Genomic DNA, 18482 nt, shown 5'->3' on the forward strand with positions numbered 1-18482 from the left:
AACGTGGCTGTGCATATCCTACGTCTGCCCAAGGGATCCTGAGTCTTGCCTCCAGAAAATGTGTGTTCCTCGGAGTGACCCACAGCAGGGAGAAGAAGCTGCTCCTCTTCTGGGATGCAAACATTTTTTCATTTTTTATTTTTTTTTTTACTTTAACCAAAAAGTAGCATTCTTTTGAAATTATAGTACTATGCGTGAGCATTCCTATCCTGCCTGGTCTTTCCTCATCATAACCCTTGTAGCCACGATGAATTCTCTTGTTGACAAGGGGGCAACCGTGGCATTTATGTAGCCTGCAAATGCCACATAGCAGTGTGGTCCCTGCAGGTCGTGTTAAAACAAAGTCCTCTCGGGACAGAAGTGCTAGCACGTGGTGTGAGTGGACAGATGCGTAACGTGTGTCTTGAACTGTGATTTCTGGTAAATAACCTGATTTCTCTGTGGTATTTAGTGACGGTACACGTGGGAATGGCTCAAAGTTGTGCCCAGGGAGGTTCAGACTAGATGTTAGGAAAGACATTCTCTGCCATTCTTCTGCCAGTGCAGTAAATCCCAAACGTGTCTTTCAACTTTGATTTAGTTCGGATGTGATGATCCAGAACTTCTGCCTGCATTCTCCATCTCTTGCTGTAAGCAGTGTGTCAAACCCAAAGGGATCACAGCCCGTGTTGGTAGGGCCAGGTGCTGCAGCATTCCTTTTGAGAGCTCTGGCAAAAGGTTGCAGCCAGAAAATGTTTCATATGCTGTCATACATGAAACACGAGAGGTGAAAGCCAGTCAGAATCAGGAGCCTTGGAGGAGTATTGCAATGTTGTACAGCATCTATGTAAATAAGCAGCCAGGTGAGTGTGTTAGGACTGGAAACGTGCCATCTCACATCAGTCCCAGACCGCGTAATATCAGCAGTGGCTCCTCGTTGCGTGAGCAGAACTTCATGATCTGACCCTCACACTGCAGTTACTTCCAGTTAAACACTGTGGCTCTCCCACCAGAAGGCTTTCAGCACACGTAGAGCACATCCTGATCTTGCTGAGATGTGCATTTATTGAAACAGGTTGGGTTTCTTCGCCTCCCAACGGAGTTAGCTTCAGGGACAGATCTGTGTATTTGCCACTAATCACAAAAATATTGACACTTAAATATAAAACTTATCTTTACCAAAATAAAATATATGTAAATACATATATATTAAATATAACTTTTCTCCTTAAATATAAATTGCCTCTTTACCCCTGTAATTTTTGGCATGAGAGCTGCAAGTGATAGCTGCAGTTAGTTTCAGAGCTCCTGGAAAACCAACCTGGCTTTTCCTCCAGCTCTGCTTTACCCTCCCTGGTTCGGATCCTTTTTGAAGTAGCACTGCCATATGCTAAGGTGAGAAGAAAGCGTGATCTGACCAGCTGGTCTGCTGCCTATGAGAAATTCTTAATCCTCTGCCTTCCTGCTTGTGAAAGCCAATGCAGTCTTTCTTTGTATCCATAATATTCTTAGCTGTTTTTTTTTTTTTACAAGTTATCTCCATCTGTTTATATTTGCAGCAGAAATTTGCTCTTGCTCACTTGAGTTTAGAAAATACTACTCTTAAAACACGTGATTTTCCTCTCCATATGTTTTAATTTTATTTTCAGTTATATTTTTTAAATCTTAGCCCAATTCTCCCCTTGCCTCTTTTTCGTATTTTGTCTTTTTTAAAAAAAATCATTTACTATGTGGATAATGTGTGAATATTAGTTGTAGTTGCTTCTTTTTTTTTTTTTAAGTGTCTGCTTTTTTCAGTGCTGCCTGTATGTTTGAAGTGCCATTTTCTACATTGTTAAATAGCCTCCTCTCACATTTATTGTATCTCTCTTCAAAAGAGGATTCTTTAACTGCACGTCTGGAACTAATCCTGACTGGCTGGTCCTCCGTTTCTTGGAATTCTCTGTTTGTCTGCTTATCTTTTATTTTTGTGTGATTATATTGTGTCTGTACCAATACTTTCTTTGTGGTGTTACTGTTTGCCTAATGTAGATTGAAACTCACTGAGAAAAAAGTTGTGTTTTTATCTTTATAGTGTAGGATAGATTACTGGGATACAGAAGCTGAACAGTAGAGAGATTTTAAGGCTGAAAGAGCTTTTGGTATTGTAATTTTTAATTGAAATTGAATTTTTTCTTAAGTTGTCTTTCTTTTTTCTTTGCAGAAAAAGATCATGCTAAACATGTTTTTAGACACATTGATGGCTGATCCGCCTCCTCAGTGCCTTGTGTGGCTGCCTCTCATGCACAGACTTGCCCATGTTGAAAATGGTAAATAGAACGTTTTGTTCCAAACATCTGGTCAGAGCAGAGGTTCTGTTCAAAGTGTGTAAATATGCTGGCCTTCCGCAGTGAGAAGCACCTAAAGCTTTCATCGTTCCCACTGTAACTGTCCTAGTCCCAGAGCATTTAGGCTCAGACTTTTCTTGGAGTGACAAGAGTTTCACGCTTCCAGGAGGAAGACTGATTATTTATGAAATCAATAGCAATACAGAACAAGATTTGTTATTGGTATTGTTTAAGGTAGGGTTCTAGCATCATAAGTAGTGAAAGATGAAAAAAAGAAACAGAAAAACAATGTTCTCTCAATGCTCGCATCTATTTTGAAACTTAAAAAGCAAAACAAAATACCTTCACTTGGGCTACGCTTCAACAGATGCTTTCAAGTGCTAACTTCCAAAGATTTTGGTACCCATTCAAGTGTCTGTCTTGAGTAGCATTTGAGGACATGAGTCACTTCAGTTTTTGTTTTTTTTTGTTTTGTTTTTTACTATGGGAGGTGAATGTTCAGTTCTGCTCAGTTACAGACCTTTTCTTAGCTAAAAAATCATGGTTTTATTGCCTATGGAATGCATTTAAGGAATGGTAAGGTATGGAAAACTGAAATCAACAGTGTGAAAGAGGGGTGGTTTAGGAGGGCTCTGTGGAGCTCATGGAAGCTAAAAAGCTCCCTGCCGAAGTTTGTTCTCCTGTGCAAGCTATCAAATCCTTTTTTTTTTTTTTTTTTTTTTTTTTAGTGACCAGAAAGGTAATACACTGCATTTATTGTATGTTTGTACAGAGCATATGGTGTTTGATATGTGAATTCTAGGAAAACACATTTTTTTCACCCATAAACTAAACGTCTTTTGTTTCCTTCCCCACAGCAAAATCATGTTGTCATCCCTTAACAGCTCTGTCCTACTAGTTGTTACCTCTTCTTTAGCATTATTCTTTTATAGGCATCTCCAGGTGTGCAGATTTCCTCCTTTTAAGACACAGGTAGATAAACACACTCTTGGTTTTGCCCAGCTGTTAACAAGCACAGCTTTAAAACTTGGGTAGTCTTTCTCTGGCCAAATCTTCAGGATTTATGTTCAGTTCTCTGTTTCTTGACATTTATTTCTGTGATGTGGTTCAGTATTGCTCTGATTTTGATACTCTCTCTTTTGGCGTTTGTTTTCTTGTCTTTTCTTGATCCGCTTGCAAAGCATATCTGGTTGTGGTTTTATTCTACATTTGTACAGCACTGAATAAGAACAGAGCTGTGATGCTCAATGGGCTTTTTATTTCTTTATTATATCAGAAGAGAAGTTGAATTTCCCAGTTGCTCTGTATATTTACAAACATTTTCTGACAATTGTGGGCCTAATTAAAAAAAAAAAAAAAAGGGCGATCTTTAAAAGATTTTGAGGGGAGTAATTTCATGGAAATAGATCTTATGAGAAAACTTTTGGAAGAGTTGAGATGGTTTATTTCGATAAAATTTTAGGTAGTCCGTGGTACTGCATTAACAGAATGGCAGTGGCACCTGTTTGCTTTTTTTCCTTTATCCTCTTATCCTTACAAATTTGTACTTCAAGTGAAGCACACAGAGTGGAATAAATATGGTAAGGAAACAGGCATTAAACAAGTTGATATGAAAACAGGTCAGGGTAGAATTGCACTGAGCTTAGGAAAGGATAAAATGTTTAAAAATAATAGAGTAGTTCACTTGGAAGGGACCTTCAAAGATCATCTAGTCCAACTGCACAGGTGAAATGGTGGAAAGATCTGGAGATAATCCAGTAGTCCGATCTTTTTTCTTGAAAGTACCTGGAAGAAATAACTGGGAAGAATGGTGTCATCCTTGGAGATTAGTGTCTGTATTCCTCTGTTCTCTGACACCTCCTGGTCCTGTCCTCTGAGAAAGCTCAGAGGGATCTTATCAGCGTGTGTAAAGAACTGGTGAGGAACAGTAACAACAGCTGTGCTCTTCTCAGTGGTATCCAGTGGCAGGACAGGAGGCAATGAGCATGAACTGAAATACAGGAAATTCTGTTTACACTTAAAAATAAGTAAAAATAAAAAAAAATTGACATAAGTGTGTTAAAATACCGCATCAGGTTGCCCAGGCTGTGGAGACTCCATCCATGGAGACCCATGGATGATGGCCTGAGAAGCCTGCTCCAGCTGACCCCTCTTCGAGCAGATTTCCACAGGTGCCTTCTGGCCCCAGCTATTTGTTAATTTTGTGATTCTAGGTATGATTACAAAGAAAATCCTGTTAAATACTTCCCTGAAGTCCTTCATTTAGGTAGTAGCCTTCTCATCTTCCACCTCCAATCCTTAAATGATGTGTCTCTGATAAAATGGACTCACACTTAAACATCCATCCTTTAAGTTCGTCTCTTTACTACTGCAGCCTTGAACGTGTTTCCTCATATGACCTGATCAGTAGTCTTGTTCTAGAATTGTTGATTTCCACTACAAGTTAGTTTTCTCACGATTACACCTTGTCAGTGCTGCTGCTTCCTAGCCTGACGTCTGTCTCCTTCACAGTTTGTAAACATTCTCATTAATTACCGTGGCAATCACTGCCGAGTTCCTTCAGAAGCACCTGAACACCTCAGTTGACAGCCTTAAGAAAATATTCTGCAATTTCCTTCGTGGTCTCTTCAGCTCTGCTATAAGTAAAAGGCAATTAAGCTGTGAGGTGAGCTTGTTTTACTGGAGAAATAACATCTACAGGTAAGGGGGGAAAAAAACTTCTTTCTCAATGCATCAGACAAATTTCTTTGACTGCTTTGAAACTGTTCTAAATAAATAGGCCAGCGCATTATTTTGGAGAGCCATCATCTCAATTTGCATGCTAATGCATCATAATAACAGCATGCTTTTGTGCAGGCCTTCTAATCCGTTTAGTTTTGCTCTTGTAGAAAAAGGATCCTTTGTAAATGCGAGTGGAAGAAGTCTTCAGGCTATGTTCTTTTTCCTCTTCCATTCCTAAAGAGGAAAATACTGAAAAGAATATTCAGCTTTTAAATTTGCTGTTTGTGGTATCTTAAATGTATATTAACATTTGTAGAAATACTTTGCAATCTCATAGGCTCTCCAGGGTGAGGATTGGATCTTACCTGAAGTACAGCAGTTCAGAAAAACAAATGTACATGTGCGCGCGGAGAACACAGTTCCTGTTTAGGACTTCCAAATTCGAGAATGTTCCATAGCTTTTTTCATTTTTTATTTTTTCACTTCATCAGGTTGTTCTTCAGTCAGGTATTATAACTCAAGTTCTGGCTGCCTTCTCTGACAGATAAAAGTTTGGCCTTCCCAGAAGCTCAAAATAATTTCTGAATGGGATTGAGAATTGCTGCCCTTCCTTGTGCTTGACACAGTTTGTGTTTAGCAGTCGCTAAGCAGCCTTACCTTGGGTAGATCGTTTAGTCCTACATTTTGCACAAGGAAAGATAGAGTCTAGCAGTGGAATCAATTTTTAGCTTCCTTTTAGGAAGAGAAACAAACGAAAAAAGCTGGAAAATCCATAAAAATTGCAGTGATTATGCCATTTTTTTCCCTTTTTTTTCACATCTTCTGAAGGGAGCAAGGTGGTTTCCTAGGAAAATATGCCAGATATGGTCATGTTTTGACAGCGATGTTGAAGTATACGAATCATCCCGAAACTTCCCTGTAACGGTATTATTTTCCTTGAGGAGGGTGAGCGCAGGGTGACCGAGGTCCCACTTGGTTCTTGCAGAGCTCTGCCACCTCCTGGTGTTGTGTCTGATGTGTGGCTCCTCTCCCTTTCTTTCCCTCCACATTTCCAGATGGGAGGCCAGTGTCTCTGCGTGCTGCCTTTCCATTCCTCGGCCTTTGGTCAAGCACAGCAGAAGCTTCCATGGTTCTGTGACTCCTTTCCCGCAGCAGAACTGCCTCAATCTTTTGCACCTTTCATTTTTTTTTTTCTTTCTATGCTTCCCCAGCCTGCTGTGAATTTAAGAAAAGTAATATAAGTTTACAGATGTCCCACTCAACCCCTCAGAAACATCCTAGCAGTAGTAAAGGAATTCCAATGAGGATTTCATGCTTTCATTTTAGTCTCATTTGCTGCTCTGTTGTCTTGTCACCCGCAGAGAACCTCCCCTCCCTTATTTCCTTATTGTGATTACGTGACAATGTTTTTCTGATTATTTTGGAGCCGAAATGTTTTCCGTTTGTGCTTCAGAGGATCTGGACATTTTTGCAGAAGCCTGCATTGCCACGGGTTTGTCAGCAGGTGAGCAAGAGGCTTAGGAAGGGAAACACAGCACTGCTATCTCCCGCAGCAGTGACAGGTGATTTCCTGCACTGCCCGAGCTGTAAGCTGTCATTGAGGAACTATTCCGACTGCGAACCCTGTTCCTTAAAGACCCGTTGTGAACTATTTCAGTTCTCCAGATGGCTGCTTTAAAGAAAGGAAAAGGAAGCTGCAGGCTGCCATCGGCTTCATTATAATTAAGACCGATCCTCCTTGGAGAGGCGCAGCGTTGCTGCACGTACTAGTGAGGAACGTGGGGAGCACGCTTCCAGAAGGAGCTCCTGCAAGGATGCTTCAATCCATGCTGCCCTGCTGTGTTAACTCACGCCTGTGGTAGCTCGGTAGTGTAAGTCAGTCGTTCTGTGTAGCATTTCTGCAGAGCAGAGGAAGGTGCTCAGCAGCCTTTGTACAGCTTCGCCTGGCCCTTGTGCTCCTCCTGCTGCGTGTGCCCGTGCCCTGGTCAGGGCTCACATCTCACTGCACGCCTGGATTGTGTCCCGCTGGGAGCAGGCTGGGATTTGAAAGCCCATCATTTCTTTCCTGGATAAAAATTCCGTAATGCTTTTCAGTCTCTTGTCTTTTGCTGGTCCCTAGTCTTTCCCGTGGGATGTAGATTGCTTCAAAATGTTCTCTGACCTAGGCTCCTGCATGGCACGTGCTAAACTGCTGCGGTTCATCGTGAGCTGCTGAGCCCAGGCAAGGAGCCTCTTCGATCTGCAGGGTCTGTAGGTCCCGGGATGAAAAGCGGGGCTCTGCAGCAGTGAGTGGAGCAGGATGTGTTTAGGCCCAGAGATTAGGTTTTATTTAAAGACTTGGCAAAGCTTGATTTTTTTTTATGATTCCTCTTATAACTCACATTCAGACTAGAATTTCCCAGCTAATTTTGCTAGTTTTATAAGGCTTAGGAGGGGAGGAGAACAAACAAACCAAAAAAAACCCCACACAACCAAACAGCCTCCCCGTCCTCCCAAAACCTTACAGTGCCTTGTCCTCTCTTTACACGCTTTTCCCCCTCTTGCATCCATTCCATGGAGGATACGTTTGTGCATACCTGATTACTTGTCAGAAAGTGTCTTGGCAGGTGCTTTGCATTTGATTTTGATGTTGTTTATGCACCTACTGTATCGTAGGAATTTGTCATTGCACAGGAAAACTCAGCCACAGCAGCAGAGTGCAGGGCCAAGGAGTTTGGGTGTATTCACAATCCTTGATTTAGACCAAGGAGGTCAGGTTCCTTGTTCAGCAAGGTAAGGATTCCTGCTCTAAACTGCCCCCTGAGCAGGCCTCTCTCCATTGAGGTACACTAAGGATGTTAATCTGCTGGAAGACTTCTCTTCCCACTCATCTTAATCATTTCCATGGAAAAATATAAAACTCAGAGTTGGAACTTGGAGCTTGGCTTCTACATTACATATTAGACACGATTTTCGTGCTGATACGACATACAGCTTTATCAGGAGTGCAGAGTTTGGAGTCATGGGCCTTTTGGGGTAGATATGGCTCAATTCAGTAGGTGCATTTTTATCACGTGGCTTACAGTGTCGTTGGTAAGTGCTTTACATGGGAGCAATAGCTATTAGAAGTTTGGATGCACACATCAATATTCCTGGCCTGTGTCCACTGGGACAAGGCAAAATCTTGTAGCAGTATGTCTTGTTTACAGATGTAGCTATTAGTACCACATGAAAAAGAGTAGTATAAAGACAGATGTTTAAATAAAAGTTCGTATTTATAGTCATGGCACGTTCTTCAAAGCATTTCTCCTTCAACATTAATTCTGTCTTAGCCAGAGTTTTTGAACAACGCGTTTTTCCAGGTCTTCTCTGAAACATTTTAATATAAAAATATTGAATTATTTCATCTGCATCCTGCTTTAGCTTTCTACTTTTATTATCTCCTCTTTGATTTTTTTCTCGTATTTTACAATTGTCGTATTTTCATTTTCCTTTAACTGCTGGTCTTTGGAAATTACTCCTACGCAGTTTAATAAAGGCTCTGTTTTTTCTCCTCCTTATTTCTATCTACATTTTGTTCCTGATACCCTTCTTGCTGTGGAAATACTCTCGTGTACGCAGACAACTTTGCTGTGCTTCCCAGTTCCAGACCAGTCTTCAGTCCTGCATCTATCGGACTTGTTTCATGTGTCTTTAAAATTATGGTGATTTGAAATAACATATCCAAAATATGGATCCCCTTTTTCTCTCTGAAACTTCTTTGTTATTTCATTTTAGTAATCTAACATGTACATGACTATTGTATTTTGGAAGGCCTTATTGTATGTCCCTATGGGAAAGGCACTGTTCAGAAAGAGCAAAGACTGGTTTTGGGGTAAGCAATGAAAACAGAAGAAGAAAGATGAATACACAGAGGTGGGAGTGAATACACAGAGATTTCAAGACAAGGATTTGGGGTTTGCAGCTCAAAGATTGGTGGTGGAGTTACAGCTCCCATTTGGGTGGGAAGCAGTAAGAGGGATTTTGCCTGGAGTGGCCTCTGTGGAAATGAGAGAGGCAGGGGGAGGACATCACAGTGAGTGCATGCAGCAAGCTTAGTGATGAAAGGAACCTGGAGTTAGAGAAGGAAATAGGGACAAATTTTTGTGTCCTTAGAATCTGGAAACCTAAATATTGCATATATTTTGATGTTGGAGTGTCAGGGGAACAGACCACAGAAAGAGAAGGAAGGAAAAAAGGAAAAAAAAAAGGCATGTCTCCAAAGAGTGTCAGGTAACTCACAAGATAGCACAAGAAGAATCTCAAATAAATTAGAGATCTGTAGAAGAGAGCAAATGAGAAATATCTGAGATACAGGAGGGAAGAAGAGGAGAAGAAAGGTCACATCGGGTTCTTCCATATTAAATTTGGAAGAATTTAGTATGTCCTGATCAGAGAAGAACTGGGAATGAAAAGAGATTTGAATACCGACTTGAGGATTGATGATTGCAGGACTGAATATTGATGGCAAAAATAGGCTGCAGCTGAGAGTTAGAGATTGCCAGCCTCCAAAATTCTTCTCCTGTAAGCAGAGTTGGAAGGAGAAGAGGACCCAGCTGTGGTGGGTGAGTTTGGTGCCGAGCTTTCTTTCGGGGCAGTGGAGGAGCCTGAGCAGAGCTGGTGCTGCTGGGGTGGGTCAGGGGACACAGGAGGTCCCAGGACGTGTCCTGCAGGCAGAGGCCAGCCACCGACCATACCAGCTAAGAAAAATGAGGGAAACCAAAAACTTGCAGAACACAGACATGATCGGGCATCAGGAAAGGGAGGAAAAGCCACAGGGAAGAACTGGGTTTCATGGTCCTGCCTCAAGCTCCTGGCCTCCCCCGTCCTTCCTGCCCTTTCCATGGGGAACTGGTCTGCTGGAGGAGGAGGGAAGGAGCAGGTTGTCTCTGTCATGAAAGACCCGGTAGGAAGTTTGAATCTGGAGTACTGGCAACCAGGAAAGGGAATGACTGAAGTCTTGGAAGCAGCAAAGAGTGGAAAGAAGCTTACAACTCCCACTCCCATATGTGGCAGGGAGCTTGGAGTAGAGGCACACCTTCATAAGAGAAGGTGTCAACAGCAAAAATGTTCACTGAGACAGAGAAAAGAAAGCACGAGCAGTTATGATGAAAACAAGCATTTCAGAGGCAGGAAGGAGAGAGGAAAAATGGGTTTGGACATGAGGTCTTGCAGTCGACCTCAGTGCAGGTGGATTTATGTGGATGGAAGCATGGGAAGCGATCTGAACAGGAGAGAAGGGGAATAATGTTTGCAACATCATGTTTTATTGGCGTTCAGAAATGAACAAAAGATAGGAAAGGAGAGCAGCATCCACATCTGGTCATGCCATGCCATCTGGCAGTAGCCTAGGAAGGGAGGGCAGCAGGAGGACAGCTGGGAAGAAGCATCCAGTTCCACCTCATTTATTTAGTTCCTGTCCATGGCTACAGCATGGCACTTTCAGGAGGAAAAAAAACAAACCCAGAAAGTGCACTTCTTTACTTTCTATCCCTGTGGCCAGGCACCTTGTCCATGATCCAATAATCTGATGCCGACTGTTCCAATTTTCTCTTTACTCATGGTTTTTGGGGGCTTGCTTCTCGCAGTACACATAATTGCTGTCACTGCTGTTACTTTGCCTCGTGTTTACTTCACCAGATTGCTATTACTGCTTTCCTTAGGCACACCGGTTTCAGGTTCTTGATTCTTTGGTTCGGGACTCCGTAGTACTTCTGTCCCTTCTTCATCAATAGCAAGTTCTGCTACATGCATGGTGTCAGAGAAGGTAAGGCAAGCCTTTTTGAACAGGAAGATGAGATGAAGTGGCACAGAGAGGTGGCAGAACTTGCTGCAGTCAGCTTGTGCCAGCGTATCGGCCTTCGTTCAGGCAGCTCCCGCCTCGCAAGAGGCAGAAACCCTGCCACAGGCAGAGGGGTTTGGGGCACAGGCACAGAGTGAGTACAGAAACAGCTTTGGGAACCAGTAACATTATCCATCTCCCTTTCCAAAGTATGCAAACATTCTAGAAAGATTTACCTTTTTGCTTCTTAAAATCTTCAAAGTTTCACCACCTGTGTGGACCAGAAGCTGGTTTGAGATCAGTGTTGAAGAGTCTTAGGGTGAGAAAGTTTTTCCTGATATTCTCGCATGATTTTTTTCTGATTGCAGTTTAAACCCTTAACTACCTGGGTTTTGGCCACTGGCTCTGGAGAATGTATTGCTATTTTGTAAGTACCTCTTGCATGCTTGTACCTCACAGCCTGCTCCTAGCTGAGCTGTCTCCTAGATCTTGTTCAGGCCATTTTATTGCTTTCTCTTGTACATCTAGTTAACCCACATCTTCATTGAAATGTGATGGCCCAAACTGAGCACTTCTGACAATCATTCAGTATGTTTATGAAAATTGACCAGTACTTGACCTGGAATAAAGCCCTTTAGAATCCTGCTCATTAGATCTTACCATTTTGGCAATTAACTGCTCTCTGGTCTTTTCCAATGAAATTCACATCCCAGTTAAAGTCCTTTCATCTATTTCCTTCTGTTATGCAAATAGGGAGACCAATGTTGTAAGTAAATTATTCAAACAAATTAAGAAATTGATGACGTTTGGTGCTTGTTTCCTATTTTCAAGGTCAATTACTCTGTCATAGAAGGACACTAAGTTGATGTGGCAAGTGTTGTTCATGGCTCATTTCTCTGTTGTTCTTCAGGTGCTTCCAGTAATTTGCTGTAGTGTTTGTTCCAGTATGTATTCTACAAGTTAAGATAACACGGGAGGTCAGCAGTTACATATGTATAATTTCAGTTCCTTTTAAGGATGATAATTGCAATTCTTGTTATGTCCATTTAAAATCCCTTTGTTAGATTTTTTCTCATTCTTTTTTTCTTGGTTTTGTCTCTGAATATTTGTATTATTCTTTTAACCCTCGTTAATAATTTGTCCCTGTTACCACTTCTGTAGGCTTCCTTTTGAATGTTAGGTTATTGAGGAGATCATATTTTAGTGAAGTTGTTCTTTTATTACAGTCTACTCTTTCCTGTGTCCAAAGATAATTTATGCTTGTTTCTTTAGCATCATTTCTTTCAGGAACTGACAAGTCTAACTCACTTTTCCCATTGAATTTCTTCATCTTGTAGTGTGCCTACTAATTCTCATATGAATTTACTGAAACCTATTGCGCTGAAGTCATGGTCTCTCTTCTCCACTTGCTAAAATTCAGGAAATTGCTCTGTTTCTACTGTTTGAAATAAATCTACAGCTCTACCTTTGGATTAAAAACATGGTCATCAGTTCTTCTACCTGAACTTCCATTCCCAAGGGACATTTGTATCATTGAAATCGGCTATCATGATCCCATCGTTTTCTTTTCACAGTGTTTCTGTGTGCTACAATAAAGCATCATCCACCTGATCGTGTTGGCTTGTGCCATTGCTGACCAAGTTAATGCTGAAGTTGTCTTTCCTTTAATTGTTACCCAAGGGTTTTCAGCAATTAGGGCACACACATCCACTCTTGATGTAGTGGGCACTTCTGCAGTGTTCAACTGCCCAGACTTTCCTGATGTAGCAGAAGCAGTCCCTGCTCATGGCAGGGGACTGGAAGCAAACGATTTTTAAAGCTCCCTCCCAACGCAAACCATTCTCTGATTCTGTGGTTTCTGCAGGAGCTGTACCTCTGTCCATTAACTTGATTGCCCTGTGCAGTATCGCACCAAGTCTCAGCTGGATCAGCTAGTCGTAGCTGTTATCGTAGATCAAACTTTCAGGCTCTTCTCAGTTATCCCTCTTACATCTTGAAGTAGTTTTCAAGAGACTCATCCAAGAATTTCAGCTGACTGGCTAGCAGGCTGCTCTTTTTTTCTGTCGTCATCTCCATAGCAGTTATTTCTACCCACCTGTAACTACTTAGGCTCTTGCCCCATGGCGATGCTGAACTACTTGCTTCTGTGATTCACCTTCACCTTCATTCTGCCATTCTGTTTTCTGTGCCTCAGCTTTGAAGTTGTGCTTGACATATTAAGTTATCTCCCTTACGTCATTCTTATATTCCTCTTTTGTTTATTCTGACCTAAGACTTCTCTAGTAAATGGAGAAAGCCTGTGATCATTTGTTTGTGGATTAAAAAAAAGGGGGCAGGGAGGAAGAAGCCATCTCTTCTCTTTTTTTGTTCAGTCTGATTGTGTTGGTGACTCTGTATATCATACCTAATTTAACTTTTGTGTTCTTGAGGTGTTACGATTTAGAGGTTTGTTGGGGATTTCTTCAGCTTAGGCTATGGTGGTACAGGAGGTGGAGCTCACAGCCAGTGCAGAGCGAGGGAATTTCCTCAGTGAGAGGGGATTCAGAGCAGAAGCTTGTGGTGGCCTGAATTTGCCTTTTGTGTGGGAAATGCTCTCAGCTGACTCGAGGGCAAAGTGATCCCTTAGACAGAAATAAACCTTTGTGAATATGACTTTTTTGCTTTCCCTTTCTACTCATGTTCTTTTATGTTGTTGAACTTGCATGGAATTTTCCAGGTCTAAGCATATCCAAAGAGGGAGAAAGCTGTAGAATAAATACTGAATGTACCAGATGGTACTGATATATTATCATTAACTTAGATTTATGGTTAATTGTGCCAAAATAATCTCCTCTAGTCTCAGAATCCATGACCTGATTAGCATAAGAAATTGGTTTAGTGATTAAAAACCTTGGTGTTGTGTTGGTTCTTTTTTTCTGAGTTCCAGTGAAATCTGATGGTTGAAATTTTCTTAAGGTTTACTTCTTTTTCTTTTTCTTCTTCCTTCCTCATCTCCACCAAGTCTTCCATCCCGTGGAATGTTCATATTGCCGGTGTGAGAGCATGATGGGTTTCCGGTACCGATGCCAGCAGTGCCACAACTACCAGCTCTGTCAAAACTGTTTTTGGCGTGGCCATGCCAATGGTCCTCACAGCAACCAGCATCAGATGAAGGAGCATTCCTCTTGGGTAATTCACGTTTATTTGTCATGCTGACATAACCACTGCTGTACTAATATATTCTGGAAGTTAAAGTTGTTCTTATAATAGAACTGCACAACTGGACTTTTTTCAAATAGTTTCAAGGTTTTCAAATAGTCAAAGGGTATAAGTAAGTAAACTGCATTATTTCTGTTATAAATAATGTTACTCATTTATAGATGGTGGTCATTGTATTCAGTGGTGTTTAAAGCATACAAGTCCTTTTCAAGGTCCTAACACATTGTTTTCTTCCTCTCTTCATCACAGTCCTACTTTCATTAAATTTTCCTCTCTTCTAGCTTAATGATACATAAAGGTTGCAATACCTTTCCTCCTCAGAAAGGCTAAATAATTAGCACAAATCTTGTGCTGAGGAAGGACCTTTACCCAAGTGTCATCTTTAAACACAGTATTTCTTTAAAAGAGATGTCTATTGTTGTCATTGTCCTGATAATTGTAAATATATGCATTAAAAACTCTTAACTAAAAAATCTTAAGAAAATAATATAAGAAATAACATTTAGATAGAGGACTATTTGTTAATCACATCTGAAGAAATAAATTACAATTCTAGATTAAAAAATATATATATATTTTGTTGCAAAGGTCCAGAGTTTTTTTACTTATTCAAAAAGAAGTTCAAATGATGGTTGGATTTTAATTAGTAATTATCTCCATGAGCAAGAATCATTATAACATGACTGTTTAATTTAGAAAAGGGGGCTAAGTACTTGTTAGTAGTTGGAAGGAGAAGACAGGAAAATTCATACTTAAATATTGTCCTTTTTAAAAATGGCATAGGTTCCAGAACTTTACATCTTCTGGAACATCTTATCTGAACTGCTAGTTGAACTGCTAGTAGACTGTCATTGCCTGAAGAATATAAATCCAGTCTTTATTTTTTTTAATACATACCTATATATGCATTTGCTCAACAACAATATTTTGAGTGACCTGCTGACCGGATCAGAAGGAATTACCTGGTTTGCTGATACAGTAATACATATAAGTACGTACATACATATTTACATATTTTTTGTAGGTTCTCAGTCCAGCAAGATCTAGTTCAGACTTCTGTGGTACATTTTCAGAGCTTTGGAGCCCTGAAACCAAGAATAAGCGTTAATAACAAGTATTTTCATGAGGTCCTTTTTCCTGAAACTCTAAAATGACTTTAATTTTTGGATATGCTAAATATCAAATAGCATATAAACAGAAATTCCGGTAGAAACCATTTGTTTAATGAAAGTGTTTTGCTGAATGAACACACTGTTAGTTGGGGCCTGTTTTGGGAGAAGAAATACTCCCAACACTTTCCAAAACACTGATCACTTAAAGTTATGTATGTGCAGCAGATCTGGCAATCAAGTTGTTTGATTGGCCATTGTTCATTCTATTTGCATCTTGTTTAGGCTGCTAAATATAAGTACTCATCTGTCATCCCTAAATTCCAGGTAAATGTTGAAATGGCCAAGTTACAGCAGGGTGTAAGGTTTGGTGGCTGTAGTTTCAATGACAGTTGAAGTAAAGCAGTCTTCTTCCTATAAATAATGGTGTATTTCTTAGTTATAAACACCCTTCACTGAGTGGTTTTGGAAGAGCTATCAATAAAGCAAGCAAAGGTTCAGATGTTTCTATAGTGATAACATCTGACTTCCGTTGGGAAGGCATTACAGTGGGCACTAATCGAATGTAGAACAAAAGACAGGCCCTTTTATCTACCAAGCTACAGGCGAGCAATACTGTAAGTAGCTGTTAATAAGATTTTGTTCTCAGAATTGCTCTCTTACATTTCTGATTCATTTAATTTCCCACTTAGACTATCTTAAAGTCATAAAACATCTCAAGCACGTTTTTATTCATTCCCCTAGACACGAGCCGAGCAGGGACATGGTGCTGGACTTGCAAGGTTGGGGGGGCTTGGGTTGCCCAGCCTGTGCTGGGGGGCAGAGGAGGAGAGAGCAAAAACCCCAAAACATACCTTTGGAATCTTTGTCTTCAAGCAAGAGATCTTGCTAACCATGTTTCAAATTCAGTGTTTATTGCCTGAAATAAATTCCTGATCCCTTTGTAACAGTCATTTACTAGACCCTTGTGGTAGAGGTGGACATGATTTATAAAGAAAGGGCACATAGGTAATGAGAACACGGTAGAAAGACAACTTTTGGTGGTGTATTTTATACTTTCCAGCTTTTTGATTTTATGACGGAAGTGTTATTTTTTAATGGGTGTAGGATTTAGCAGGCAGGTGGACAAAGACAGGATCTGCAGCCCGTAGTGGAATGAAAACAATCTGGCAATGCACAGGAGAGATGCAGTGGGTTTAAACATTTAAAATGTGCAGTTGCATCTACTGGTAACTTTGCTATCTTTGGAACATTTAACACGTTTTTTCAGTGTTATCATCAATAACAGTTTTCCCAGCAGAAAGTGGCCAGTCCATTTGCATTTGATGTGCGTGCCTCAAACCTGCTTGTCTCGTTCGAGGTGACCCAGAGGACGCAGGGCAGTTGTGGCTAAGCCTGAGTAAGAACACCGATGCTCAGCACTTGCTGTGCTTTCACAGGAGGTCCCTTCCCAGCATTTCTGCAACCTCCCAGGGCATGGAGCTGAATCCCCGGCAGCAGCAAGCTGCTGCAGAGCTGTGCCCGAGCCTGCGCAGAGCAGCAATGTGCTGACACTGCCTTCTGCATCCCAGGGAGCAGGTAGCTGACTTCTAGTGCTGAGAATAACTCGTACTTACAGGCTTGTGCATACTTATGCAGGCATTGCTGCATATGTTAGCTATTGTTCATACATTTTTTTTTATTTATAACTCAGTTGGACGGGAAGATGACTGCTTATTAAATAAAAATGTAGGATCGGGGACAGTCCTCAACTGATGTACCAGATACAAATAGCCAAACCTTGGGTGTTTGGGCATTTGGTTCTAACTGAGGGTGAGTGCCAGGGGCAGAGTGGTTCAGTGGGTAAGAGGAAAAGCATTTTAACTTTTTAAATTTTTTAAAGAGTGTACAGCACAGAGCAGAGTTTCCTTCAACCTTGTATGTTACAAAAGAGAGCAAGCATTCCAGCCTCTGAGGAAGTTGTAGGGTTTTTTTGTTTGTTTTGTTTTAAAACTTTTTTTTTGAGCTTTCTCTGGAAGCTGGAGAATCCAGGTATGCTTGCTGGTAGGTAAATGCTATTTTGGTCATGCAAACTGTATTTAATGACTGATAATTACAAATTTAGCACCGCTGAGGAATGCAGTTTTGGACTTACCACTGTAGTAAGTGCAGAAAACATGCATACCAGCTAGTGCTGTGCCTAGAGAAAGAAGACTTCTGTAATATTCACCTGATCTATCCAGCTCTTGCTTTCTTCTTGAGTTGCAAATTTATTAACATCCATTATCTAGAAAGTTGTGGTGGAAGCGGTGTTACAGGAACAATTCTGGAACTGGTAACTGATTTGTACATAGTTCAGTAGTCCACCCCTGACAGCGAATTCTATAGGTGTTCAAAGGACAGGAAACCCCAAAATGTAAATCTTAACCATTTCAAAAAGGGGATCCACTGGGATGTCATTTAACCAGACACTGAATTATAACTGTTTAAAAGCTTCGTAGATTCCTTAAATATTTATGGTAACTGTTGGTAATTATTATTATTTTTTTAAACAAATTTAATTATTCTGTGCATGATGAAGCAGAAAAAAATGTTTAAAATATTTACTGGTAGACTTGGGGAACAAGGTAAGTATCCTCTGCTGATAAGTCTACAGATGTGAAAGGTTGAGGGTTTACTAAGGAAGGAATTTTGAAAAAAATAAATAAATTAAGAAGATTTGTTGTGCGGGAAAGCGGGAATTCTGCACGAGGAGGTGTTGCAGTTACTCTTTGCAGCCGCACTCAAAGCAGCAAAGCACTTCTGGCAGATTGGTGGGATCAAACCAATAGCTTCTCTCATAAACCTTTTGGAATAATGCAGAGAAGGAGCATGTCTTGGATGCCTCAGCAATTAGGTGATCAGTGAGAAGGGAAGGAAAGTTGCTGTATGACTTAACAGTTTGGAAGAAAACCAAAACCATGAATACAGGGGGCCAGGAAGGTTGCTGAGGTGACTCATCCACTGAGATGTTCCGTCCAGATGAAGAGCACTTATTTCATTGACGTGCCTGCCTTTTTTTGGATCATCAGCTGCACTTACCATCAGACAGACAATGCCCACAGCAGTGCAAATCCTGGTGAGTCATGCGCCGTGCCCATTTAGAAAGCAAAACAAAACGGATTGCGGTGCTGGCAGCTCCCAGGAGAGGTGTGGATGGAGCTGAGCGTGGAGCAGGACGTTAGCTGCTGACTGCGGATACTTCTCTACTAGAAGGAAATGTTAAGTGGTTGAAAGCGTTAGAAACTAAAGGCACCAGACTGTTTTTCCATCTAACTCTGAAGATAAATTAAGATGGTAAATTGGATTCTAGAACGTGTGAAACCCAGA

General features: G+C 40.9%; 1 protein-coding gene across 9 annotated transcripts in view; it reads left to right on the forward strand.

Moving 5' to 3' along the window:
* The window catches only part of DTNB (dystrobrevin beta), a 197681-nt gene that overhangs the window by 38942 nt on the left and 140257 nt on the right, over window positions 1-18482 (forward strand). For all 9 annotated transcript variants that reach the window (XM_082757277.1, XM_082757279.1, XM_082757280.1 and 6 more), the window contains 2 exons: window positions 2183-2288; window positions 13829-13995. In XM_082757277.1, coding sequence (XP_082613403.1) covers window positions 2183-2288; window positions 13829-13995 — 273 coding nt within the window. The remainder of the gene's footprint in view (window positions 1-2182; window positions 2289-13828; window positions 13996-18482) is intronic.

This window comes from Aythya marila (assembly GCF_965140915.1).
Source record: "Aythya marila genome assembly, chromosome: 3".
In the NCBI taxonomy this organism is placed as follows: Eukaryota; Metazoa; Chordata; class Aves; order Anseriformes; family Anatidae; genus Aythya; species Aythya marila.